This window comes from Bufo bufo, chromosome 7 (assembly GCF_905171765.1).
Source record: "Bufo bufo chromosome 7, aBufBuf1.1, whole genome shotgun sequence".
Lineage (NCBI taxonomy): Eukaryota > Metazoa > Chordata > Amphibia > Anura > Bufonidae > Bufo > Bufo bufo.
This window is the reverse complement of record NC_053395.1, coordinates 7,698,197-7,724,456: the sequence shown is the minus strand read 5'-3', so window position 1 is coordinate 7,724,456 and position 26,260 is coordinate 7,698,197. Positions and strand designations below refer to the sequence as shown.

Genomic DNA, 26,260 nt, shown 5'->3' with positions numbered 1-26,260 from the left:
CCCCTGACCTCCGCACTGACATATTGTGCTCCATGAAGGGGACATTTCTCTCTTTTTTGCCAGTGGAGGCGTTCACGTCTGGTGAGCCATATATTATGTGAGACAATTAATTTCTCATTTGTTTCCCTGATTGGCAATCTGATAATTGGGCATAAGCCACTTCACTGATGAATCGAGTTAATTGTGTAAAGGACTTGGACTGATTTCTGCTTGGAGACAATGAGGCTTGGTAGCAGAGCCAGGACACGGAACGTACCGTCAGCTGACAGTGCCTCAGGGGGCCAGGAGTCTACAAAAAGCAAGCAGAGGTGGTGCAGTCAGTCATTGACCTGCTGGAGGAGGACAGGACACTGGTGGTACCCATGAGGAGGTACAGAGAGGAATAAGAAGAGAAGACGGTAGGACTCAGGGCATCGACAATAAAAGACTGGAGTACCACCACTGAGGGCCCACGAGTCCAGCACGTACTGCCATACTGAGGATACTCTGAATAAGCTGCGTGGACAATGAACACCCCCTACCCAAGAAATCGTGCCCAACATCTCCATGGACAAGGACCACCAATAAGCCGGAGGACCACCGCTGCTGTCTTACTGCTAGTCCTGGGTGAGTAACCTAAAGAATCCTGTGTGATGGCAAATGCTGCCTCCAATGATACAAGGTAACCAACATGTCTCAGCAGGGCTGGCATTAGGAGGTGGTAAAGTGGACAACTGCCCCCCGAGTGCCCTATTTTCTCAGGGGGTTGCGGTCAAGTACAGAAGATTACCAATCCCCATTTCAGTGACCCAAACTGCCATGAAATGTAAAAATAAACCCTGCTACTATAGACCACCAGAGAAGCTAGCCTAGAGCACCAAGGGTTTGAAAATGTTATCAGATGGGGCCGACACCATGAAAAATATCTGAATACAAATCTATAAAGTCTTGGGAAATTAATCTATAAAGTCCAGCGAGGTCATCTATATAGTCCAGTGAGGTGTCCCTGGAGGTCATCTATACAGTCTGGGGAGGTCATCTATACATTCCGGGGAGGTCATCTATACAGTCCAGGGATGTCATCTATACACTCCGGGGAGGTCGTATATACAGTCTGGGGAGGTCATCTATACAGTTCAGGGAGGTCATGTATACAGTCCAGGGAGCTCATCTATACAGTCCGGGGAGGTCATCTGTACAGTTCAGGGAGGTCATCTATACAGTTCAGGGAGGTCTTCTATACAGTCCGGGGAGGTCATCTATACAGTTCAGGGAGGTCATCTATACAGTTCAGGGAGGTCTTCTATACAGTCCAGGGTGGTCATCGATACAGTTCAGGAAGGTCATCTATACAGTCTGGGGAGGTCATCTATACAGTCTGGGGAGGTCGTCTATACAGTCCGGGGAGGGCGTCTATACAATCCGGGGAAGTCATCTATACAGTTCAGGGAGGTCATCTATACAGTCCAGGGGATTCATCTATATGGTCCTGAGAGGTCACCTATATAGTCCGGTGAGGTCTCCCTGGAGGTCATCTATACAGTCCGGGGAGGTAATCTATACAGTCCGGGGAGGTCATGTATACAGTCCAGGGAGGTCATCTATACAGTGCGCGGAGGTCATCTATACAGTCCGGGGAGGTTATCTATACAGTCCAGGGAATTCATCTATACGGTCCAGAGAGGTCATCTATATAGTCCGGTGAGGTCTCCCTAGAGGTCATCTATACAGTCCGGGGAGGTCATCTATACAGTCTGGGGAGGTCGTCTATACAGTCCAGGGAGGCCATCTATATAATCCAGGGAGGCCATCTATACAGTCCGGAGAAGTCATCTATACAGTTCAGGTAGGTCATCTATACAGTCCAAGGAATTCATCTATACGGTCCAGAGAGGTCATCTATATAGTCCGGTGAGGTCTCCCTGGAGTTCATCTATACAGTCCGGGAAGGTCATCTATATAGTCCGGGCGGTAATCTATACAGTCCCGGGAGGTTGTCTATACAGTTTAGGGAGGTCGTCTATACAGTCCGGGTAGGTCATGTATACAGTCCGGGGAGGTCATTTATACAGTCCGGGGAGGTAATCTATACAGTTCAGGGAATTCATCTATACGGTCCAGAGAGGTCATCTATATAGTCCAGTGAGGTCTCCCTAGAGGTCATCTATACAGTCCAGGAAGGTCATCTATATAGTCCGGGCGGTAATCTATACAGTCCCGGGAGGTCGTCTATACAGTCCGGGGAGGTCGTCTATACAGTCCGGGGAAGTCATCTATACAGTTCAGGGAAGTCATCTATACAGTCTAGGGAATTCATCTATACGGTCCAGAGAGGTCATCTATACAGTCCGGTGAGGTCTCTCTGAAGGTTAACTATACAGTCCAGGGAGGTCATCTATACAGTCCAGGGGGGCCATCTATACAGTCCAGGGGGGCCATCTATACATTCCAGGGAGGCCATCTATACTGTCCGGGGAGGTCATCTATACAGTCCAGGGAGGCCATCTATACAGTCCAGGGAGGTCGTCTATACAGTCCGGGGAGGTCGTCTATACAGTCCAGGGTGGTCATCTATACAGTCCAGGGAATTCATCTATACAGTCCAGGGAGGTCATCTATATAGTCCAGTGAGGTGTCCCTGGAGGTCATCTATACAGTCTGGGGAGGTCATCTATACATTCCGGGGAGGTCATCTATACAGTCCAGGGAGGTCATCTATACATTCCGGGGAGGTCGTATATACAGTCTGGGGAGGTCATCTATACAGTTCAGGGAGGACATCTATTCAGTCAAGGGAGCTCATCTATACAGTCCAGGGAGGCCATCTATACAATCCAGGGAGGCCATCTATACAGTCCAGGGAGGTCATCTATACAGTCCGGGGATGTAATCTATACAGTCCGGGGAGGTCATCTATACAGTTCAGGGAGGTCATTTATACAGTTCAGAGAGGTCTTCTATACAGTCCAGGTAGGTCATCTATACAGTTCAGGGAGGTCATCTATACAGTTCAGGGAGGTCTTCTATACAGTCCAGGGAGGTCTTCTATACAGTCCAGGTAGGACATCTATACATTCCAGGGAGGCCATCTATACATTACAGGAAAGCCATCTAAACAGTCCAGGGAGGTCATCTATACAATCCGGGGAGGCCATCTATACAATCCAGGGAGGCCATCTATACAGTCCGGGGAGGTCATCTATACAGTCCGGGGAGGTCATCTATACAGTTCAGGGAGGTCATCTATACAGTTCAGGGAGGTCTTCTATACAGTCCAGGGAGGTCATCTATACAGTTCAGGGAGGTCATCTATACAGTTCAGGGAGGTCATCTATACAGTTCAGGGAGGTCTTCTATACAGTCCAGGGAGGTCTTCTATAAAGTCCAGGTAGGTCATCTATACATTCCAGGGAGGCCATTTATACATTACAGGAAAGCCATCTATACAGGTAGGTCATCTATACAGTCCGGGGAGGTCCTCTATACAGTCTGGGGAGGTCATCTATACAATCTGTTGAGGTCTCTCGATACAGTCCAGGAAAGTCTTCTATACCGTCCAGGGAGGTCATCTATACAGTCTGGTGAGGTCTCCCTGGAGGTTAACTATACAGTCCATGGAGGCCATCTATACAGTCCGGGGAGGTCATCTATACAGTCCGGGGAGGTCATCTATACAGTCCGGGGAGGTCATCTATACAGTCCAGGAAGGTCATCTATACAGTTCAGGGAGGTCATCTATACAGTTCAGGGAGGTCATCTATACAGTTCAGGGAGGTCTTCTATACAGTCCAGGGAGGTCATCTATACAGTTTAGGGAGGTCTTTTATACAGTCCAGGTAGGTCATCTATACAGTTCAGGGAGGTCATCTATACAGTTCAGGGAGGTCATCTATACAGTCCAGTGAGCTCATCTATACAGTCCGGAAGGCCATCTATACAATCCAGGGAGGCCATCTATACAGTCCGGGGAGGTCATCTATACAGTCCGGGGAAGTCATCTATTCAGTCCGGGGACGTCATCTATACAGTCCAGGGAGGTCATCTATACAGTTCAGGGAGGTCTTCTATACAGTCCAGGGAGGTCATCTATACAGTTCAGGGAGGTCATCTATACAGTTCAGGGAGGTCTTCTATACAGTCCAGGGAAGTCATCTATACAGTTCAGGGAGGTCATCTCTACAGTTCAGGGAGGTCATCTCTACAGTTCAGGGAGGTCTTCTATACAGTCCAGGTAGGTCATTTATACATTCCGGGGAGGTCATCTATACAGTCCAGGGAGGCCATCTATACATTCCAGGAAAGCCATCTATACAGTCCAGGGAGGTCATCTATACAGTCCGGGGAGGTCCTCTATACAGTCTAGGGAGGTTATCTATACAGTCTTTTGAGGTCTCTCGATACAGTTCAGGAAAGTCATCTATACCGTCCAGGGAGGTCATCTCAGTGGCGTATCCAAGCTATGGCAGCCATGGCTAGTGCCATAGGCGCCAAGCGGGGGGGGCGACAAAAAAAAAAATATCATGAAAAAAAAATTCCCACCCATTCTGCAGCCACCTCCTTTAGCCCCAGCGCTGGCGGCGGCACGCAAATTAACTTGGAAAGTACTTTTACCTTGGCTGGACAGTCTGGACTGAGGGCTGGCATGTAGGAGAAAGACAGGCGCCCCCATGATTTTCTATGAATGGGATTGCCCAGTCCGTCCGTGTATCTGCTAACTTGCAGAGGCTCCGCCTCCAGCTCCGCCTCAAGCTCCGCCTACCCTCCTCTGCGTATCGTAGCTTCATTTATCCAAGCGTGTCACTCGTGAGGTGACTGACTGCACTGAGGTGAAGTGAGGAGAAGAACTGTGAGAAGTTGGACGATTGGACCCCCAGCCAGGCAGCACTGCTAGTCTGCTACGGTACACACACACATCATGATCACACTGTATAATGATGTACTGACATTCTGCAATCTGCCAAGCACTGCAGGCAACCTAATAAATGTAACCTTGCTAAATACCTAATATAGTGCTGCTAAATATATGGAATAAATAAATTAGAATTATGCATAGATATCCTAAATAAAGTGATTTGTGCAAGTTGTACCTGCTGTTGCACAAATCACTTTATTTATATCTATGGCTATGCATAATTATAATTAATTTAATCCATATTGTGCAAGCACTATATTGGATGGGCTGCTTGCTTCTGTTTGAGACTGTCATGATGCCAGGCTTAGGCTATTGTCACACTGGGGCGTTGCGCTATTGGCGGTAAAGCGTCGCTATTTGAGCGGCGCTTTACTGTAGTTTTTGCGGCGCTATTCAGCCGCTAGCAGGGCGCCTCAAATATGCGGCTCGCAGGACTTTGAGCTTCCACTAGCTGCCCAAAAAGGGTTAAAACCGCCCGCAAAATGCAGCTTGCAGCGGTGCATTGCTGGCGGTTCGGCGGCGCTGCCCATTGATTTCAATGGGCAGTGGCGCTTTCGAATCAGTGTGTACACTGTTCCTACAGCGCCTCAAAGATGTGGCTAAAAGGACTTTTTTTATTGTCCTGCCAACGCACCGCTCCAGTGTTAAAACCCTCTGGCTTTCACATTGGAGTGCTCTATTTTGTAGCGCTGTAGCACCTGCAAAGCGCCCTGAAAGAGCGGCTCCATTCACTCCTGTGTGAAGAAAGCCAGAGGGCTTTAACACTGGAGCAGTGCGTTTGCAAGCAGCATCTTTGAGGCGCTGTAGGAGTGGCTCCTAAAGTGCCCCTGCCCATTGAAATCAAAGCGGTGCTTTGCAGGCGGTTTTTTTAACCCTTTCTCGGCCGCTAGCGGGAGTTAAAAGCGCCCCGCTAGCGGCTGAACAGTGCCGCAAAAAAGACGGTAAAGCGCCGTTAAAAATAGCAGCACTTTACCACCGACGCCCCCACCCCCCAGTGTGAAAGAGGCCTTAAAGTCATCATCAGGTGCGATTGTGCGTATGTGCTAAGCAGACAAGGCCGCTGGTGATCCTACTTCCTCTCTCCCCCCAGGGGCGCAGTTTCAGTGCTTGCCATAGGCGCCATTTTCACTAGATACGCCTCTGGGTCATCTATACAGTCTGGTGAGGTCTTCCTGGAGGTTAACTATACAGTCCATGGAGGCCATCTATACAGTCCAGGGAGGCCATCTATACTGTCCGGGGGTGTCATCTATACAGTCCAGTGAGGCAATCTATACAGTCCAGGGAGGTCATCTATACAGTCCGTGGAGGTCATCTATACAGTCCGGTGAGGTCATCTATACAGTCCAAGGAGGTCATCCATATAGTCCAGGAAGGTAATCTATACAGTCTGGGGAGGTCGTCTATACCGTCCGGGGTGGTCATCTATACAGTCCAGGGAATTCATCTATACAGTCCAGGGAGGTCATCTATATAGTCCAGTGAGGTGTCCCTGGAGGTCATCTATACAGTCCGGGGAGGTCATCTATACATTCCAGGGAGGTCATCTATACAGTCCAGGGAGGTCATCTATACACTCCGGGAAGGTCGTATATACAGTCTGGGGAGGTCATCTATACAGTTCAGGGAGGTCATCTATACAGTCAAGGGAGTTCATCTATACAGTCCAGGGAGGACATCTATACAATCCAGGGAGGCCATCTATACAGTCCGGGGAGGTCATCTATACAGTCCAGGGAGGACATCTATACAATCCAGGGAGGCCATCTATACAGTCCGGGGAGGTCATCTATACTGTCCGGGGAGGTCATCTATACAGTTCAGGGAGGTCATCTATACAGTTCAGAGATGTCTTCTATACAGTCCAGGGAGGCCATCTATACAGTTCAGGGAGGTCATCTATACAGTTCAGGGAGGTCTTCTATACAGTCCAGGGAGGTCATCTATACAGTTCAGGGAGGTCATCTATACAGTTTAGGGAGGTCTTTTATACAGTCCAGGTAGGTCATCTATACAGTTCAGGGAGGTCATCTATACAGTCCGGGGAGGCCATCTATACAATCCAGGGAGGCCATCTATACAGTCTGGGGAGGTCATCTATACAGTCCGGGGAGGTCATCTATACAGTCCGGGGAGGTCATCTATTCAGTCCGGGGACGTCATCTATACAGTCCGGGGAGGTCATCTATACAGTTCAGGGAGGTCTTCTATACAGTCCAGGGAGGTCATCTATACAGTTCAGGGAGGTCATCTATACAGTTCAGGGAGGTCTTCTATACAGTCCAGGGAGGTCATCTCTACAGTTCAGGGAGGTCTTCTATACAGGCCAGGGAGGTCTTCTATACAGTCCGGGTAGGTCATTTATACATTCCGGGGAGGTCATCTATACAGTCCAGGGAGGCCATCTATACATTCCAGGGAGGCCATCTATACAGTCCAGGGAGGTCATCTATACAGTCCGGGGAGGTCCTCTATACAGTCTAGGGAAGTTATCTATACAGTCTTTTGAGGTCTCTCTGCAGGTCAACGATACAGTCCAGGAAAGTCATCTATACCGTCCAGGGAGGTCATCTATGCAGTCTGGTGAGGTCTTCCTGGAGGTTAACTATACAGTCCAGGGAGGCCATCTATACAGTCCAGGGAGGCCATCTATACAGTCCGGGGAGGTGATCTAAACAGTCCAGGGAGTCAATCTATACAGTCCAGGGAGGCCATCTATAAAGTCCAGGGAGGTCATCTATACAGTCCATGGAGGTCTTCTGTACAGTCCAGGGAGGTCATCCATATAGTCCAGGGAGGTCACCTATACAGTCCGGTGAGGTCTGTATATATGTCCTCCCTGGACTTTATGGATGACCTCTGCAGCTACTATGCTATTTTTGTTTGTTCAGATTTTTTTGTTTGCTAAATAATGTTCTTTTTACAATCAATAAATTGATCATAACTTCTCCATCTATCCATTCTACAGGTATTGTGATGAAAACAGCTCCAGGTATCTATCTATCTATATCTATCTATCTATCTATCTATCTATCTATCCATCTATATCTATCTTGCACCTATCAAATTCAAAAAAGCTTTATTGCCACGTCCAAGTAAAACATTTAGCATTGCCAAAGTAAAAGAGAATAACAGCTATTGTAGAGGGGGGTTTGATGTGGAGATTATAGGGGGTTAAAGTGGCAGTATAGTGGTATGATAATCCATGTAGTAGGCAGTAAATGGGTTGGGCGGGGTTGTAGGGTCAGTATCGGGGCATAGCAGGCCATGGTATCTCATCTTCCTCTCAGTTGGTGGCAGGTGGAGACATATTAGGCAGAGATCTCCACATTGGACTCCTCTTCCCCCAGTAGGATGTAGCGCTTCCTCAGGTTCATCTATGGCAGTGAGGTCCGGGATGTGAGTGAAGAGTTTCTGGAAGTAAGTAGCCCTCACAGGTGAGTATTTGCTGCAGTGTAGCAGGAAGTGGGCCTCATCCTCCACGGCCCCCTGCACACAGTGCTGGCACAGTCTGCTCTCCCGCGGCTTGTATGTCTGCCTGTGCGGCCCTGTCTCCATCTCCAGGCTGTGGGCGCTCAGTCTGTACAGGCTCAGGGTCTGTATGTGTTTGGGGTGGGGTATCCTCTCCAGGTAGGGCGCCTCGGTGTAGTCCCTTTGCAGTGATTTGTATACGGTAAGTTTCTAGGGGGTGTTTATTTTGCTTCTCCAATCCTCCATGTATCGCTCTTTGCAGTTCTCTATGACCCTCTTTATTTGTGCTTTGTTCAGGGCATGTTGGGGGTTTTGGCTGGGCAGACAGCTGACACTCAGTTGGAGGGCCAGGGTTTGCTATGGGCCCTGTGGCTCAGCCAGGCTTGGTGGTGGTAAGAGCCAGGGCTGCTGTCCTGTAAGTGTGCCCAGAATGATATCGCTCTCTTCTGCACAGTGAGCCATAGTAGAAACCTGCCCAGCTCTGCCCGGCACGCCATGTTGGAGGTGCTGCGATGGACTTGGAGGAGGTATTTTCAGAACTCCAGATAGAAGGTCTCTGTTGGGCTGGAATACCACTTTGACTGGTCTGGGTAGATGGCCGGGCCCCACACCTCACTGCCATAGAGCAGGATTGGGGCAATGACACCATCAAATATTTTCAGCCAGACCCTCACTGGTGGTTTGAGGTGGTACAGTTGCCTTCTGATTGCGTAGAAGGTTCTGTAGGATTTTCCTTTCAGGGTTTCTATTGCTGCTTTGAAGCTCCCTTGATTGGCTCCAGCCCCAGGTCGGGGTAGCTGTTGATGTTCTCCAGTGTGAAGCCATTTAATGTGAAGGAGGAAATGGGGGCTTTATTCTGGCCCTTCCTCTGGAGCACCATGACTTTTGTGGATTTATGGGTAGTGCCCATGTGCTGCTGAATTGTTCCAGTACTGCCAGAATGTCTTGGAGGCCATACTCTGTTGGGGACAGAAGCAGGAAGTCATCGGCGTACAGCAGGAACTTCACCTTGCAGTCATGCAGGGGGAGGCCTGGTGCTGAGGAGGCTTCCAGAGCTGCAGCCAGTTTATTGATGTCGATATTAAAAAGTGTTGGGCTCAGGCTGCAGCCCTGTCTGACCCCTCGGGCCTGCTGGAAATATGCAGTCTTCTTCCCATTCACCTTCACGCTGCATTGGTTTCTGGTCTATAAGCACTTGATGACATCATACGTTCTCCCTCCTATTTCACACTTCAAGATTTCAGGAACAGGCCCAGGTCAAACGCCTTCTTCAAGTCCACAAAACAGGCAAATATTTTGCCACATTGATGTTGTGGACGTGTGTCTTGATGAGGCTGTGCAGGGTATAGATATGGTGAGTGGTGCAGTGGTTTGGCATGAACCCAGCTTGGCTTTTGCTGTCGACCTCGTGGTGTGTGAGGAAGGTGAGTATTCTTTTGTCAATGATGCTGTTGAACAGTTTCCCCAGAGTGCTGCTGACTCAGATCCCTCTGTAATTAGCTGGATTATATTAGTCTCCATTCTTGTAGATGGGTGTTATGAGGCCTTGGTTCCAGTCTTGGGGGAAGTGTCCCAAACTGTGGAGGAGCATGAATAATTTTGCCAGTGCAGCATGTATGTCTGGGGGGGCTGTATTTAATCATCTCTGGCAGGATGCCGTCAGTACTTTTTGCCTTACAGCAGGGTGATTTTTCCCCTGTATATCTTGCATGGTGATTGATGAGTCCATAGGGTTCTGGAAGTCTTTGATGGCCTCCTCCATGTCCCTCAGTTTTGTGGTTATCTGTTGCTGTTCCAGGGTTTGGTCTTCTTGTAAATGTTTTTGTAGAGGTCCCTGAAGTAGTTGAGCCAGATGCTGCCATTTTGAATGTGGAGAGAGTTTTTCTTGGGTTTTGTGCACATATGGTACCAGGTCTACCTGAATGAGTTGTCCTAGAGGGAGTCCTCAAGCTGCTGGTTTGTGGGAGAGGTGCCTCTGTTTCTTCTCTCTCAGGGTGCGTTTGTATAGCCTGCATAGAGTGCCGTAGGCCTCCCTCGCATCCCTGTTGTTGGGGTCTCTGTGTTTTAGATAAAAGTGGTACAATACTGACTATACATGAATAATGGAAGCTCTTAGCGCACATACGTGTTGGGCCCATCTACCAGGCGTCAAGGTGGCTTCCGCAGATGGGTCCCTATCACTAAATATACCATCTGCGGAAGCCACCTTGACGCCTGGTAGATGGGCCCGACACGTATGTGCGCTAAGAGCTTCCATTATTCATGTATAGTCGGTGTTGTACCACTTGTATCTAGAATGACCCCCATTTCTTAGCTCTATTGTTTGTATATATAACGGTGTGCAGCCATTTTGTTTTTTGTAATTATGTTTGCTTCATGGATATGCACCTGTGATTCTGAAGGTTCTAGTCTAAATTTCCTTGTAATATATTGAGGGTAGCACCTCTTTTAGACTGAACACGCCCATCTACCTGGGACTTCTGAGCAGAGTACGTTTGTAGCTGGTTCCTACACTGCCCTGAATATTGTAGGCTTATTGTAAGTCCAAAGTGAGGCAGTATATTTAGTGATAGGGACCCATCTGCGGAAGCCACCTTGACGCCTGGTAGATGGGCCCAACACGTATAAGAGCTTCCATTATTCATGTATTGTTTGTATATATAACGGTGTGCAGCCATTTTGTTTTTTGTAATTGTCTACAGGATGTTATTGAAATCTTTCACTGCCTGGGTGACCCCTTGTTGGTCTGACTCATAGAAGCTCATGTAAAAGTTTGTGAGCAGTTCTTTTTTTTTTTTTTTTTCAACGATTACTTTAATGAATGCTTCTTCTGCATTGTTTTCCATTGACTATTTAACCTCATTAGCTGTTATTTTTATTTTTTTATTTAATTTTTTTAATACAAAATGCACAAAGAAAGCAATTTGACAATACAAAAATTCGGCTTCCTTGATACTCAATCTATCATGACAGTCTGTTTAATGAAATGCAGTAAGCGAAAACATAAAAAAAAACTGATAAGTAAAATATTTCTATTTTGGGGGGTACCCAAGTCCCCAATAAAATTTCAGATCATATTTATTTCAATGTAACCGGATTGATTGTCACCCGCATTGAGTACATTTCCCCCCCCCACCCCACCCCCTCTTGGTGGTCCTCTCGGTGCCCGCCCTAGTGGTAGCTCCCCTCTCTCTCTCCCTCACCTCCCCCCTCAAGCGGCGCCACTCATCCGGTACGAGCCGCATGTTCCTCGAACCTCTCAATCCGTGTAAGTAAATTTCTCCACTCCATAGTGTTTGGTGCTTTTTTTGAACCCCACTCTCTCACAATAATCACTCTAAAACTCACACTAGTAAGTTTGTGAGGAACCTAGTGAATGTGTGCCCTGATGGTTAGGTAATGACCAACAACTTTGCGCGTTTCCTCAGGCCATCCCTAAAGTAAGCCCACTTCACCCTCATTCAGACTCATCCAAGGTTGCCAGGTTTTCAATAATTTCTCATGACTTCTGTTGATCCAACTCGTCATTTCTTCGAATTGGCATATTTGGTTTACTTTAGCTTTCCAATCCTGTATTGAGGGAGTATTGATGTTCCTCTAGTGGAGGGGTATTATGGCCTTGGCCACCGATATGAGATGGGTCACTAAATTGCGTTTATATGGCCTATATAGGTCGGTTGGTAGAGAAAAGAGAACCATTTCTAATGTGATCTTGAGCTCAGGGGTAGCAACTTTATTAATTATCTTAGTGCCATTTTCCCAGAAAGGTATAATCAGTGGGCAAGACCACCATATGTGAGATAATGATCCTACACCTCCGCCACATCTCCAGCACAGCCGATCGGGGGCCACACCACACCTGTGTAAGAACTCTAGGGTTCTGTACCATCTGGATAAAAGCTTGAAATGGTTTTCCTGTAAGCGTATACATGGTGACGTTCCATGTGAGAAAGCTAGAATCTTCTTGAGTTCCTGATCCGAGAAGATAGTGTCAAGCTCTCTTTCCCATTCCCTGACGTATAAAGGTTTTTTCACCTCGCCCTGGGCTCCCACCAAAGCATAGAGTGATGCAATTTTCCTCTGCTTAGGAAGTGGCGAAAGTAAGATCTTTTCGAAGTCAGTTAAAGACCTACCTGGGCTGCACCTCTTATCTAGTCCACCGCACACAGCACTTAAGTATGATTTCGTTAGGAAGAAGCCCGAAGACTTTTTAATTCGCTCCGGTAATCTACTCAATATAGCTGCTTCTGTGTCAGGGAGTAAGTCCCTTAGTCTAGCTTGGGTTAATGATGACCAGACCTCCGGGTGAATGTCTCTGCTTTTTCCTAGTAAATCAGGGATGAGATTTGCTGGCAAGAGTGGGGATGGGTTGGGGGCTAGTGTTTTGTTTAGCTCTTTCCATGTCTCTCTGATCCCTTTCAATAGAGGGTCCAAATCTTTCATATTGTGGCTTATGTCGGTTAACCAGAGAAGTCTCTGGAGTGCGGGTCCTACACTTTGTCGCATTAAGTTTTGTACATCTGGTTGCCTCTTGGGATCCACTGATTCTAGTCATCTGTTTAACTGAATAGCTTGGTAATATTTTGATACTTCCGGTAGTCCCAAACCTCCTCTGTCTCTATGTCTAACTAAAAGATTATGTGAGAGTCTAGACTTCTTCCTGTTCCATAGGAACTTTGAGAAGGTTCGTCTTATCTCCTGAAAAAATGCTTTTGTTAAGTGTATCGGGACCATTTGCATTACATAAAGGATCTTGGGAAAAACATAGGCTTTAATCACATTCTTCCTGCCCATCCAGGATAGATATGGCAGATTGTATTTCTGCAATAGTCTTGTGGTATTGCTTTTAAGAGGCGAAAAATTACATCTGTATAAATCCTCCAAGTTTCTTGGTATCGATATCCAAAGATACTTTAATGGGCCTTTGGTCCAATGGAATGGAAGGAGGGACTGTAGGGAAGTTGCTCGTGGTTCAGAAAATGAGATGTTTAAAATTTCAGACTTAGAATGGTTGACCTTAAAATCTGAAATCAGACTGAAAATCAAAATTTTTTCGGCTAAGTGTACTAATCCTGTCTCAGGGTTGGTCACCAAAAATAAAAGGTCGTCTGCAAAGGCAGTGCATTTCAGATCTTCTTGACCTCTACCAACTCCCTTGATTTCCGAGGCCTGTCTGACTAGCTGGATGAGCGTTTCTACAACTAGGATGAATAGAGAGGGGGACAGTGGGCACCCCTGCCTCGTACCATTTGTTATTTCAAAGGTCGGGGACAGGGTGCCGTTGACCTTCAATCTAGCATGTGGTTGCTGGTAGAGGGTGAATATTGAGTGTATAAAAGGTTCTGGTACGGCAAATTTTTCAAGTGTCATTTTCATGAAGCTCCAGTTGACCCTGTCAAACGCCTTCTCAGCGTCTATGCTTAACAGGGTCAACGGGAACCTCTTTGTTTTAGCTGCATGAATTGCATGGAAGATTCTGTAAGCGTTGTCTTTCCCTTCTCTCCCCTGAATGAATCCCGACTGTTCTGGGCCTATTAGGTAGGGTAGTAATTTGCCTAGTCTGGTGGCTAATATTTTGGCCCAAATCTTCAGATCCAGATTCAAAAGGGAAATTGGCCTATAGCTTCCGCAGTTCTGGGGGTCTTTCCCTTCTTTATGGATGAGCGTGACATAAGATTCTTGGGTCTGTCTAGGGAGTTGACCTCCCTGTAGTAGTGTGTTGCACACGTCAGTAAGTCTTGGCAATAGAATATCCCGAAAACTCTTATAGTAGAGTAAAGGCAAACCGTCTGGTCCTGGGCTCTTTCCCGGGGGGAAACAGCACACAATGGAGTCTACTTCATCTAGCGTAATTGGAGTAGTCAGGGAATCTAAGTCCACCGATCGTACTACCGGTAGCTTCAGGGAATCCAGAAAATTCTTGATATGTGTCTGCCTAGTATCATTTTGGTCTAGGGGTTTGTCCTTACTTAGATTATATAGGTCCTCATAAAATTTTTGAAAGGCCTCAGCTATTTCAGGCGTTTCCTGAGTGATGTTACCGTCTGCTTTTCTTATTTTGGGAATGTGTGATATATTTTTATATTTTTTTAAGATCGAGGTCATCATTTTGCCTCCCTTATCACCATGTGCGTATACCTTATGCTGGAAGTTTAGAATTGCACATTTGAACAGCTCCATATCATATGCATATAGTCTGCAGACTCTTCTCTACATTTCCAACAATTTGATTCTCGCTCTTTATAAATCTTACTTAGCAACGTAGGGGTCATATATATTCTATGGATAATATTAAAATAAATTTACCTAAAGTTTCTGGAAATCGTTGTCTTTTTTATGTTTTTATATATATTCCCCCATTCTATTGTGTTTAATCCTATATCTTTTGCCCATTTTTCCTCACTATTAAATTTTATTATTTTTCCCAAACCCTTCCTTATCCTCCTATACACTTGGGAGATAGTGACCCTAGTTGTCATGTGTTGGTAACAAAAATCTGTGGATTCGTGTTTTGTAATGATAAAATATTCCCTATTTTGTGTAGCATCAAATGCGTGTTTCAATTGGTGATATCGATACCGACTCATTAAGTCTAAATTCATTCCAGGACATAATTCTATTAGTGGTCTTATTTCCCCGTTCTTAACTAAGTGTGATACATAAATAATACCATATTTTTCCCAGTATTTGTGTTCTGTGATTGATTGAAATTCACTAATATTACTGTTACACCACAACGGTGAGAAATGTGAAGAGTTCACGATTTCCAATATTCCTTTTATTTTTTCCCAAACCAAGTCAACCATTCGACATATTGGGCATTTTTTCCCTTTCTTTTTAATGAATCCAGTCTCCAGTATACTAAATATATTTTATTTTGGTCCATTAAAGCCCTTTGCTAGGTATTCATTTATTTTATTTCCCCCTGACTTTATCCATTGAACTTGAGAAGCTAAATAATATCCCTGAAAAAAGGGAACCGATAGCCCTTCGTCCTCTTCCGCTAACCAAAGATATTTTTGTTTTAATTTTACCCTTTTTCTTCCCCAGATTAAGTCGTTCAGCAGCCGTTCCAGATGGTTGAAGAAACGATCCTCTATCCAAACTGGGCAGGCTGCCAAAATATACAAAATCTGGGGAAGTAACACCATTTTTATTAGTGCGATTCTGTCCGCCTGTCCTATCGATAACTTCTGTCAAACGCAAATTTTATTTTTACATCTAGTCAGCAAGGGAGAGACATTCAGTCTCGTAAAATCGAATATACTTGCACTCAATTTTACCCCCAAATATTCCAAGGATTCCATCGATTTTAATACCCTAATTCCTAGGGAGTTTAGTGGAGTTACCTGGTCGAGCGGTAACAGTACTGATTTGGCCCAATTGATTTTGTATCCCGAAATGTCACAGAACTTATTTATTAATTCCATAAGATAAGACAGCTGAGATGTTGGGTTCTCCAAAAAGATTTAGATGTCATCTGCATACATACTTATCTTGTCAGAGGTCCCCTTCATACCAAAGCCGCTGATCTTATCATCCGATCTAATTTGAGCTGCCAACGGTTCTATAAACAAAGCAAACAACAAAGGAGAGAGGGGACATCCCTGTCTTGTTCCTCTGCAGAACTCTATTTGCTCAGACCATACGCCATTGATATTAATTCTGGCTTTGGGGTGATTATACAGAATCTGGACCCACTTAATAAAGTATTGGACCAAATGTATCTTATGCATGACTTGCCATAAATATTCCCACTCCACCCTGTCAAACGCCTTCTCGGCATCTAGAGACAGGATGGAGCGGGAGCCTCCCCCCTCCTCAACCTGCATGTTCAAGAAAGCTTTACGTATGCTAGACTGTACCAATCTCTTAGGTATAAACCCTGTTTGGTCTGGATGAATTAGTCTATCAACAACGCCCTTTAGTCTATTATCTAGTATCTTTGTGCAGATTTTATAATCTGTATTTAACAGAGAAATTGGGCGATACGCACCAGTCTCTCTTTCATCCTTGCACTTTTTTAAGAAAAGAGTGATCACAGCTTCAGATAAAGATGGAGAGTGTTCACCGGTCTGGTACGTGTTATTTAATACCTGTAATAGCATTGGCAAAATTGTCTCTCCATGCTGACGATAAATTTCAAACGGAAGCCCGTCAGTCCCCGGAGATGAGTTTCCTTGAATAGTCCTAACAGCCTCAAATATTTATTTTAAATCTATAGGTCGATTTAGTATTTTGCATTCCTGTTCTGATAGTTTAGGGAGATTAATTTTCTCCAGAAACTTTTCAACGTCTCCACACTGATGGTTTTTGTTGTTTGTATATAAGATTTTATAATACTTAACGAACTCTCGCTCAATCTCCTCCGGATGCGTAGTAACAGCCCCATTTTCCAATCTAATATTTTTTATCCTATTAATATTTTTGGGATTTTGGATCAAAGATGACAAGAGGTTTCCGGGTTTCCCAGCTTGGGAAAAGTGTTTGGCTCCTGTAAAGAAAATCCTATGTTGTGCTTTTTCCATTAGGTAATTCTTGTACTCCACTCTGGCCTCTTCAAGCTGTAGTTGTATAGCTGAGTTTTGTTTATTAGCTGTCTCTCCCAGTAAGAACTGAACACTTGTTTTTAAAGCCAATTCTTTCGCTGCATATTATTTTTTCCCCCCATTAACTCTAGCTATATAGACTCTGCGCAGAACAGCTTTAAAAGAATCCCATACAATATGAATGGGTGCTGATGGAGCGTTAAGCAGCCAGAATTCCCGGATCTCCTTAGTTATATTTTCCTGATCCTTAACCAACTTCATCCAATGGGGATTTAATCTAAAGATTCTGGTTTTCTTCTCCATATATCCTATTTTAATCGTTACCACGGTAGGAGAGTGGTCAGATATCATATGTATTTCATATTTCCTTTTGTTTTATACAGTTTAGTAAATCAGAATTAGCTAGGGCAAGATCTATTCTGGACATAACCGTATTCGCCCGACTAAAACAAGAAAATACTCTTCTTCCCCCATATATATATCGCCAAATGTCTGTCAATGCCATTTCCTGACAAACCCTACTTAGCAATGTTGGCTTGTTCCTTAGAATATCTATTTTCCTCTAGGTTCATTAAAGTCCCCTGTTACTAAGACCGGGCACCTTGCTCTGGAACCGATAAAATCCGCCAAGTGTGACATAACAGAAATAGAAAAAGGGGGCGGAACATAGACAAACGCCACTATACAAACCGTGCCATTTAGGCGGCAATACAAAAAAACGAATCTGCCCTCTTTATCAATTCTGTTAGCGATTGGGATATAATCCACACCTCTATGAACGTACACACTGACACCCCTGGAATAGGCCGAGCAGCAAGCGTGGTAATTATACTTTACCCATTTCCTTTTCGCAATGTTAATATTCTCATATGTAAGATGTGTTTCGAGAAGGCATATTATTGCGGGAAGATGTCTCACAATTACATCAAATATGACGACCTGCTTAGCTCTCTCGGCCATTCCCCGTATGTTCCACGTGAAAATTCTATTCATTTATTTTCCTGCTCAATAGGTCTCCGCCGCAGCCCAGCACGGCGGGGGGCAGGGGAAGGGAGAGAGAGAGAAAAAGAGCACCCCACGACGGCCACCAATACCCCACCATCTCACCCATCCCATCCCACCATCCCATTACCCTCCCTTCCCACTGAACTATCCCCCCCACCCTCCCCCCACACCACCAACCCCCCCTTCTTGGTCAGAGAGATCCAGACGGTTCCCTAACCTCTTACCTTACACCCCTCCCCTCCACCTCCTACTCCCCCTAAATCCCGCAAATTAAGATATTGTCTTTATCCTCAGGAACCAATCCCCTTAGCATCTAACCATTCCCGTACCTCATCTGGTTGGGTAAAGAAATGCGCTTGATCTTGATATACTACTCTCAATTTAGCAGGATAAAACAGAGAGTATTTGATCTTGGCTACCGCCATTCTCTTCTTAACCTCTCTGAATTCACGGCGTGTAACCTGAGTTGCCCTTGAATAATCTGGATATATTCCTATTTCCCTTCCATTATATTCTAAGGGAGGAAGACTTCTTTTATTTTTCATAATATTATCACTATCCCGGGCATTCATCATTTTCACCAAGATTGCTCTTGGAGGGCTCCCCACTGGTAACTGTCTGTTTGGTATCCGGTGGGCTCTCTCCACCGTAAACCCCACAGAAAATCAGTACCAAAAACCTCAAGTAGCCATTTCTCAATAAATCCTGTCGGGTCTTCTTTTTCAGACCCTTCAGGAAACCCAACCAGACGAATTGTGAGCAGTTCTTTGATTTCAGGTCGGTTGGTCGCGTTGGTGTATTCATTGGCAGACCATTTGACCCATTTAAAGGATGGTGGCAGATTGTAGAGACCAGACTGATGGGGCTGTGTGGAGGCTTGTCGGTGGATCTCATGTGCAGCAGGATCTGGTTGTGGTCTGACAGGTGTGTTTTAGGAGTGACTATAAAGGCATTTATGTCTACTGGGTCTATGTCTGTGATGGCATAGTCCACCACACTGCTGCCCACATAGGAGTTTAGTGTGAACCGTCCTAGAAAGTCACCCCTGATACGTCCGCTCATTATATACAGTCCCAAGCTCCGGCATGGGTTCAGCAGGGCTTTCCTGCTCTTGTTAACAACTCTGTCATAGCTGTTTCTTATTTGAAAATAAACTTGAGTTCCAGCACTTCAGCTTAAATTCTTGATAGTTGCTTTATTTGAAATCACATGCAAACACGTAAGGACACACTGTTGCACTCATGCGCAGATTGACGCGTTTTGAACAATTAAGTTCTTAGTTGTAACCTGTTTCTTATTGTCTGTACAGAGTCCAGGTAGTGGGTCTCACCCCAAGGATGTATGTGTTTTAGTCAGAGGTCAGACAGTCCTTCTCTGTGCCCCTTTTGTCATTGAGGTCACCGCAGATCAGCACCCTGCCCCGGGACTGGAACTGGGCAGCCTCCCTTTGTAGGACCTCATTAACATCAGGGTTGCAGTATAGGGGGACTCTGTTGAAGGGATGTATGCTGCACAGAGGTAGATGTCATACTGACAGCTGAGGATGGAGCTGCTTACTTTTATCCAGATATGGTGGTCTCCTTGTCTGATAGCTTTCACATAATCTTTAAGTTCCTCCTTGTACCATATTAATATGCCTCCAGAACGGCGGCCCAGTTTGGTGGTCTTGCTTTTCTGGGCAGAGAGGGAAAATTCCTTGTAGCCCATGGGTGCTAGGGATTCATCCTCTGCCCGGGGCTATGTCTCCAAGCTGATTTGGATATAAATCTTTCTTAGTCTTTCTTTGAAGTCTGGATCGTTAGGCTTGGATCCAAAAGCTAAAGCATTCAGCCCTTGGATATTCCAGCTGCTGATAATATGGGATGTCATTGTGAGTCGGTACCTAATGAGCACCATTTTAATCGGACATAGCAGGTTGTTTTGAGGGTTACATTAGTTTGCTACAGAGTCTGCTGAGCAGGGTTCTTATTTCCGCCATGCTGCTGTTCTCTGTTGCGGTGTGTTACCATTGTGTTGCCGGTGGTTTCCTCTACCTCTGCAATCTTTGTGGACTGGGTCTGGGGTAATTGTTTCCCCTGGTTTGCCATCTATTTTTTGGGCTTTGGCTTCCTTGGGGTTGGGGTCTCTGGGGTCTGTCTAGTACCAGGTCCTTAAGTTCTTTGGCCAGATTTCTCACTCCTTGCTTATCAAGGTGTTTGTCGTCATACAGCTGATGGCGTGTCATTTCCGGGTGTTGTGCCAGTTTTATTTTTGGTACTTGTGTAATATTGGCGGCCAGCTCGGTGCTGATCTGCTGGCTTATACTGGGGGAGATGTCCTTCCTTGTTAGCAGGGCAGACATGATTCTTTGTGCTAAGTAGCCTTTGCTCATTGTGACAGTTTGTTGGCGGAGCCCTCTTGCTGCATATCATTTGTGGCGGTGTGTAGGATGAGGTGCTTAGGGTCAGATCTATCTCCTATCTATATATCTCCTATCTATCTATCTATCTATCTATCTATCATCTATCTATCTATCTATCTATCTATCTATCTTTCTTTCTTTCTTTCTATCTCTCCACTATGTTGTCTCTTCAGAGCCTGAATTCTATATGTTTTCCTTGAAGGTAGTGCTCAGCTTTCCTCCATGCATCGTGTTGTGGGTGGACAGGACGCTGCGCCCCGGGAGAGGCCCTGGCAGGCTGCTCTGTTATATGAAGGCTCTTTTTTCTGTGGAGGGTCTCTGATCTCCCAGGACTGGGTGGTGACGGCAGCGCACTGTGTGGTGTAAGTTGTTTTCCCTCCTACAAAATTCCCTACTGAACCATGAGCTCCTCCCTGATCTTTAAGGGGTCATTTATTATTAATGAACTACGCCTACATTTAGTGTGATACTTTTATCTTCAGGGGTTGATCCTTTTGCCTCTATTATTATTATTATTTGACAGTTTTACATTTGTCAAAATTTGCATCAAGAAAACTCTGTAAGCCATAATAAGGCTCCCACTGCTGCCTCCGATAACTTTACTTGTAATACCACTCCTGGCCACTTGGTGAGCTGCTGAAATAAAACATGTCTGGGAGCCATATGCAGCAGCTTCTACATCACTGCACGCCACCACCCTGTGGTAGGAACACTTATTACAGTAGATTTGTTGTATCTAGAGTAGACAGGTCCATCTTATATACAGGATCTCCACTCATGGTGTCCAGCACAATTACTTCATCTTTTGGTATCTCACATTAATGTTGCTTTTTTCTTCTTCTTTTTTTTTTACTTCAGTCGCAAAACTCATCGCAAACTTCAAGTTCTGTTGGGAGTTCTGAACCTCATGGATACAGGTCCCACAAAGCTTTCTGTGGCAGTGAAAAAAATCATCATCAACCCGATATACAATGGAGGTATAACCAGTGGAGACCTGGCGCTGCTAGAACTGGAGATTTCTGTGAACTTCAATGACAATATCCAGCCAATTACTCTTCCATCCCAAGACCAGGAGTTCCAGAATGGGATGATGTGCTGGCTGACCGGCTGGGGTTATACTGTTCAGAATGGTGAGAATCCCATAAATCTGATTTAATTGAGGTGGAAAGACCTTAAGGCCGTTTTTGTACAGTTCCTCCTTCATAAAGTCTTGTCTACATCCTACCACCCAATGTTCTAGATATCATTTCTGAACATCCACAAAGGTTTCAAACTCACTTTAAGTCCTGAAAGGGTTCAATTAAGACGGTAAATCTCTGGGAGAGGTGGACCATCCAGACAGGCTGGCATCTTTATTGCAGCTTTTCAGACCTGTGGGGAAAAAGAAAAAGTGGATTTGTTTCCAGGTCCTTTCATAGCACCACCATATTCTGTAGTGGTGTATGTAGTCTGTGATTAACCACATCTCCTTACCCAATGAGTAGCACGATTGGATTTTATCTATCTACAGGTGAAACTCGAAATATTTGAATATCGTACAAAGTTCATTTATTCCAGTAATGCAACTTAAAAGGTGAAGCTAACATATGAGACTCATTACATACAAAGCGAGATATTTCAAGCCTTTATTTGTTATAATTTGGATGATTATGGCTTACAGCTTATGAAACCCCAAAGTCTCAATTTTGAGGTACCCTTTGCTCAGGGAGTATGGATTAATTAGTGGACTAGAGTGTGACACTTTGAGCCGAGAATATTGAACCTTTTCACAAAATTCTAATTTTAAGCTGCATTAATGCGATTCCTTTTAATTTGCATTACTGAAATAAATGGACTTTTGCACGATATTCTAATTTTTCGAGTTTCACCTGTAGACACTAGGGCTAGGTTCATAGGAAGCCAATTAACCAAAGATCATGTGAAGAACCTAAAAACTTCATGTAAATTTTGACTTTGGTTGGTTTTCAGATCCCATGTCTATAAGAAAAACAGAAGTTGATGATCTTACAATGCTCGTTGGGTAATTTGATGTTTCCTCACAGTACAATCCTGAGAACAAGAGTGCCAAGCTCGGTTCCTTGCAGGGAGGTGTCTGCACATTGCAGTCATTTTCAATGCTCAAATAGTTCTCAGAGAGAAAGAGGGCACCCCAGTTCTCAGGATTAGTGGAGGTCCTAGTGATCAGATTCCCATCAGATCAGACCAAAGTAATAGTAGTCTTTGGAGGTAACGTCTCAAGAATAAGGTAAGAACGGAGTAGAGTCCAGGTCTTATCCAGGGTAGCCATCCTGATTTTTTTTATATTTTTTTTCTGGATAACTTATTAAAAAATTGCCGGCAGACAACCATTTACTAGACAAATTGTAAAACCATGATGATCCATGAAGACTATATATTAACATTTGTTTCAAGACTATGGAATGGTCTCCTTTTTACAGACTGTCCAAGAATTTGGAAAATATGCTCCCATCCTCTGCTTTATACAGAAAAGCTCTTGTGTGTGCTTAGTATTTATCAGTCTTGTGTTTGGTTTCAGTGCCACAATCAGCTCCAAACACTTTACAAGAGGTCAAGCTTCCTCTTATCAATTCCACTAATTGTGATAAAATGTTCCAAGTCGCTTCCCATGCAAGCCATGCCCCTGATCTTGTAAAAGAAGACATGATCTGTGCAGGCTACCCTGAAGGCAAGAAAGATGGCTGCCAGGTGAGCATGCATCATCTCTATGGGGATCATAGTCCAAACTGTCTATTGCCTACTCCTAGAAGGGATTTAACACTCTAAATATTGTGCTCTACAGGGGGATTCTGGGGGACCCTTAGCTTGTCCATCTAATGAATCCTGGTTTCTGGTTGGAATCGTGAGTTGGGGTGAAGGTTGTGCCCAGCCACAAAAACCTGGAGTCTATACAAAAGTCAGCAGCTTTTCCTCCTGGATACAAGAGTGGACAGGTGCTATCACAATTTCAAAGTTAAAAACCACTGCTGCAACGACTGAGAATGTGAACAGAGTCATTACACAGAACCTGAAAGTAGAATCTCAGGCTTTCACCTTGTCTAAAATGACCAATCAAGAAACCACCTCAGCTGGAAGGAGACTCCAAATATCAATCAGCCTTTTTGTCATGGTGATTACATTGACCGGAATTGTGGATGTGGCAAGAGAAGCATTTCTCTGTTTGTAAATAATTTATTACTATATAACTGATTGAAGACTCGAATGTCACATGAAAACGAAGAAAAGTGTCTACACGATCCATAATTCTTCATGTCTCACCAAGAAGGTTCCTCAGAGATCTCCATATATCAAAGATCCATGAACGTTATCTCCCAAAATATCTTTAAAAAAATAAAAATAAACTAATGAGTGCAATCATTATAAGTTACCAACCCCTGAGAGGAAGAGGTATGCTCCTGGGGAACATCTTCGCCCAACTGATAGCTGATCCATCCAAACACATCTTTGACCCAGACATTTGAAGGTGGTGGCGGCAGGGGGTGAATGTGTGGTCTGTGGTGCTTTTCGGGTTGTTTTATAAGCTCAGATGAATAAAACCTTAATTTCACCAGTTTTTCTGTGAATCTGGCCACCCATTACTGTGAAAAAATAAATTATATTTGAGACTTTTTTGTGTTATTCCTGTGCCAGTTGGTTAATCTTGAACCATTAGGTTGGGGTACTCCGCAGACGATTGTAATATAAATATCTGAAACAAGTGAGGAAAAGAGATCTGAGAATTGAATTGTCCCAGGAGTCTTGTCTTGGACTAACCCGGCAGACCAGAGAGGGGTGGTTGTAGTTATCTTTCGTAAGACAAACCTCATACCCGTTCCCTTGATATCTGCTCTTTATATTTTTGATGCAACAAGCTTTAGTCCCAACAAAATAAAAGTCACACAAAGTGTCAAACCCTAAAAAAGTAGGGGTAAAATACTACACTCATTATATTAACTGAAGCCATGACGAGGAGTCTGACCTCCATTGACTATCCTAAAAGTAACAAAAACTCTGATGGTGTCTCTGATGGGCAGTGTGAACTGACCCTAGCATTGGTGTCAAAGACACCACTAGTGCTACCAGAGATGATTTTACAGTATAAGCAAGCCCATGTGTGGGGGACCTGGACTCTACCACAACTGCAGTACCACTTCAGATTAGTGGATACTACAGTCATGGTTGCTAGATTGCAATTGCTAGCAAGAGAAAGTGAGAACATTGCTGCAAACTATTTGCTTAGCTCATGCTTGGACATCTGGGAAGAATTTGTACTTTGTGCAGATATTTTCTGGATGTACTACAACTCCTATATGCAGTGGTGTACACAAAATCCATGGGGCCCCGGTGCAAAACTGATCCATGGGGCCCCCTCCCTGTCGCCCCCCCCCCAACCCGTCGCAAGAATTTAGTTGGGCCCCCTGGATTGGGATTAATAACGCTCCGTGCCTCTCTGTGACCTTTTTACTACAGAATCACAGTGAGATAAAGTTGTCACTGTGATTTTGTAGCAAATAGATCACAGAGAGACAAAGAGCATCATCCGTCATGTTAGTGCTCCGTGTCTCCGCTGTCCAGTACGGGGCTTGGCTCTCTTTCACACAGCGGATTACCCGCACAAGATCCGCTCATGTGAAAGAGCCCTGAGCCCAATGCATGACTACACTCACCCAGTCCTAACTAATAAAATCTGGTCCTACCTCATCCAAGGTGTCACTGGCGTCGGCGTGATGTCCGCTGGATCCAGAACAAGGTCCCTGTGGTGATAGAGAAAAAAAGAATATTCACATAAGGAAGGGATAGTGACTGCCCCTGTGAAATCACCAGCAGGGGGCGCTGTACTGGCCTGGAAGACTGAGCCATGCCAATGTATAGCATACATTTCCCCTAAGTGCTACTACACAGTACTAATGCCCACCTTGTGGCCCCTCACAGTAATTAAGCCCACCTTGTGGTCCCTTCAAAATAGTTATGTCCTCCTTGTGGCCCCTCACAGTAGTTATGGCCAGATATATGCCCCCCTTACAGTAGTTATGGCCAGATGTGTCCCCCTAACAGTAGTAATGCCCAGATATGTGTCCCCCTCACTGTAGTTATGCCCAGATAGGTGTCCCCATCACAGTAGTAGTTATGTCCAGATATGTGCCCCCTCACTGTAGTTATGCCCAGATATGTGTCCCCCTAGGACAGCGGGCAAAATGGAATATATATACAGCGGAGGCAAAAAATGGAATACATACACAGGGGACAAATGGAATATATACAAAGGGGGCAACATGGATATATATACAGGGGCCCTGTATAATATATATATATATATATATATATATATATTATACAGGGCCCCTGTATATATATATCCATGTTGCCCCCTTTGTATATATTCTATTTGTCCCCTGTGTATGTATTCCATTTTTTACCCCTCTGTATATACACTGCTCAAAAAAATAAAGGGAACACTTAAACAACACAATGTAACTCCAAGTCAATCACACTTCTGTGAAATCAAACTGTCCACTTAGGAAGCAACACTGAGTGACAATCAATTTCACATGCTGCTGTGCAAATGGGATAGACAACAGGTGGAAATTATAGGCAATTAGCAAGACACCCCCAATAAAGGAGTGGTTCTGCAGGTGGTGACCACAGACCACTTCTCAGTTCCTATGCTTCCTTGCTGATGTTTTGGTCACTTTTGAATGCTGGCGGTGCTTTCACTCTAGTGGTAGCATGAGAAGGAGTCTACAACCCACACAAGTGGCTCAGGTAGTGCAGCTTATCCAGGATGGCACATCAATGCGAGCTGTGGCAAGAAGGTTTGCTGTGTCTGTCAGCGTAGTGTCCAGAGCATGGAGGCGCTACCAGGAGACAAGCCAGTACATCAGGAGACGTGGAGGAGGCCGTAGGAGGGCAACAACCCAGCAGCAGGACCGCTACCTCCGCCTTTGT

At 44.9% G+C, this 26,260-nt stretch overlaps 1 protein-coding gene and 1 long non-coding RNA gene across 2 annotated transcripts; both read left to right on the top strand.

Annotated features, from left to right (window-relative positions):
• Window positions 1-281: 281 nt before the first annotated feature.
• On the top strand, window positions 282-23,917 carry LOC121008051 (serine protease 33-like). The gene is made up of 6 exons (XM_040440328.1): window positions 282-606; window positions 7,860-7,883; window positions 20,520-20,679; window positions 21,176-21,447; window positions 22,854-23,023; window positions 23,118-23,917. The coding sequence occupies exons 1-6, from the start codon at window positions 507-509 to the stop codon at window positions 23,499-23,501; spliced, it is 1,110 nt and encodes a 369-aa protein (XP_040296262.1). The 5' UTR covers window positions 282-506; the 3' UTR covers window positions 23,502-23,917.
• LOC121008054 lies at window positions 2,226-3,340 on the top strand. Its single transcript, XR_005780508.1, has 3 exons — window positions 2,226-2,733; window positions 2,778-2,843; window positions 3,152-3,340. It is a non-coding gene; the product is annotated as an uncharacterized LOC121008054 (long non-coding RNA).
• Window positions 23,918-26,260: the final 2,343 nt, after the last annotated feature.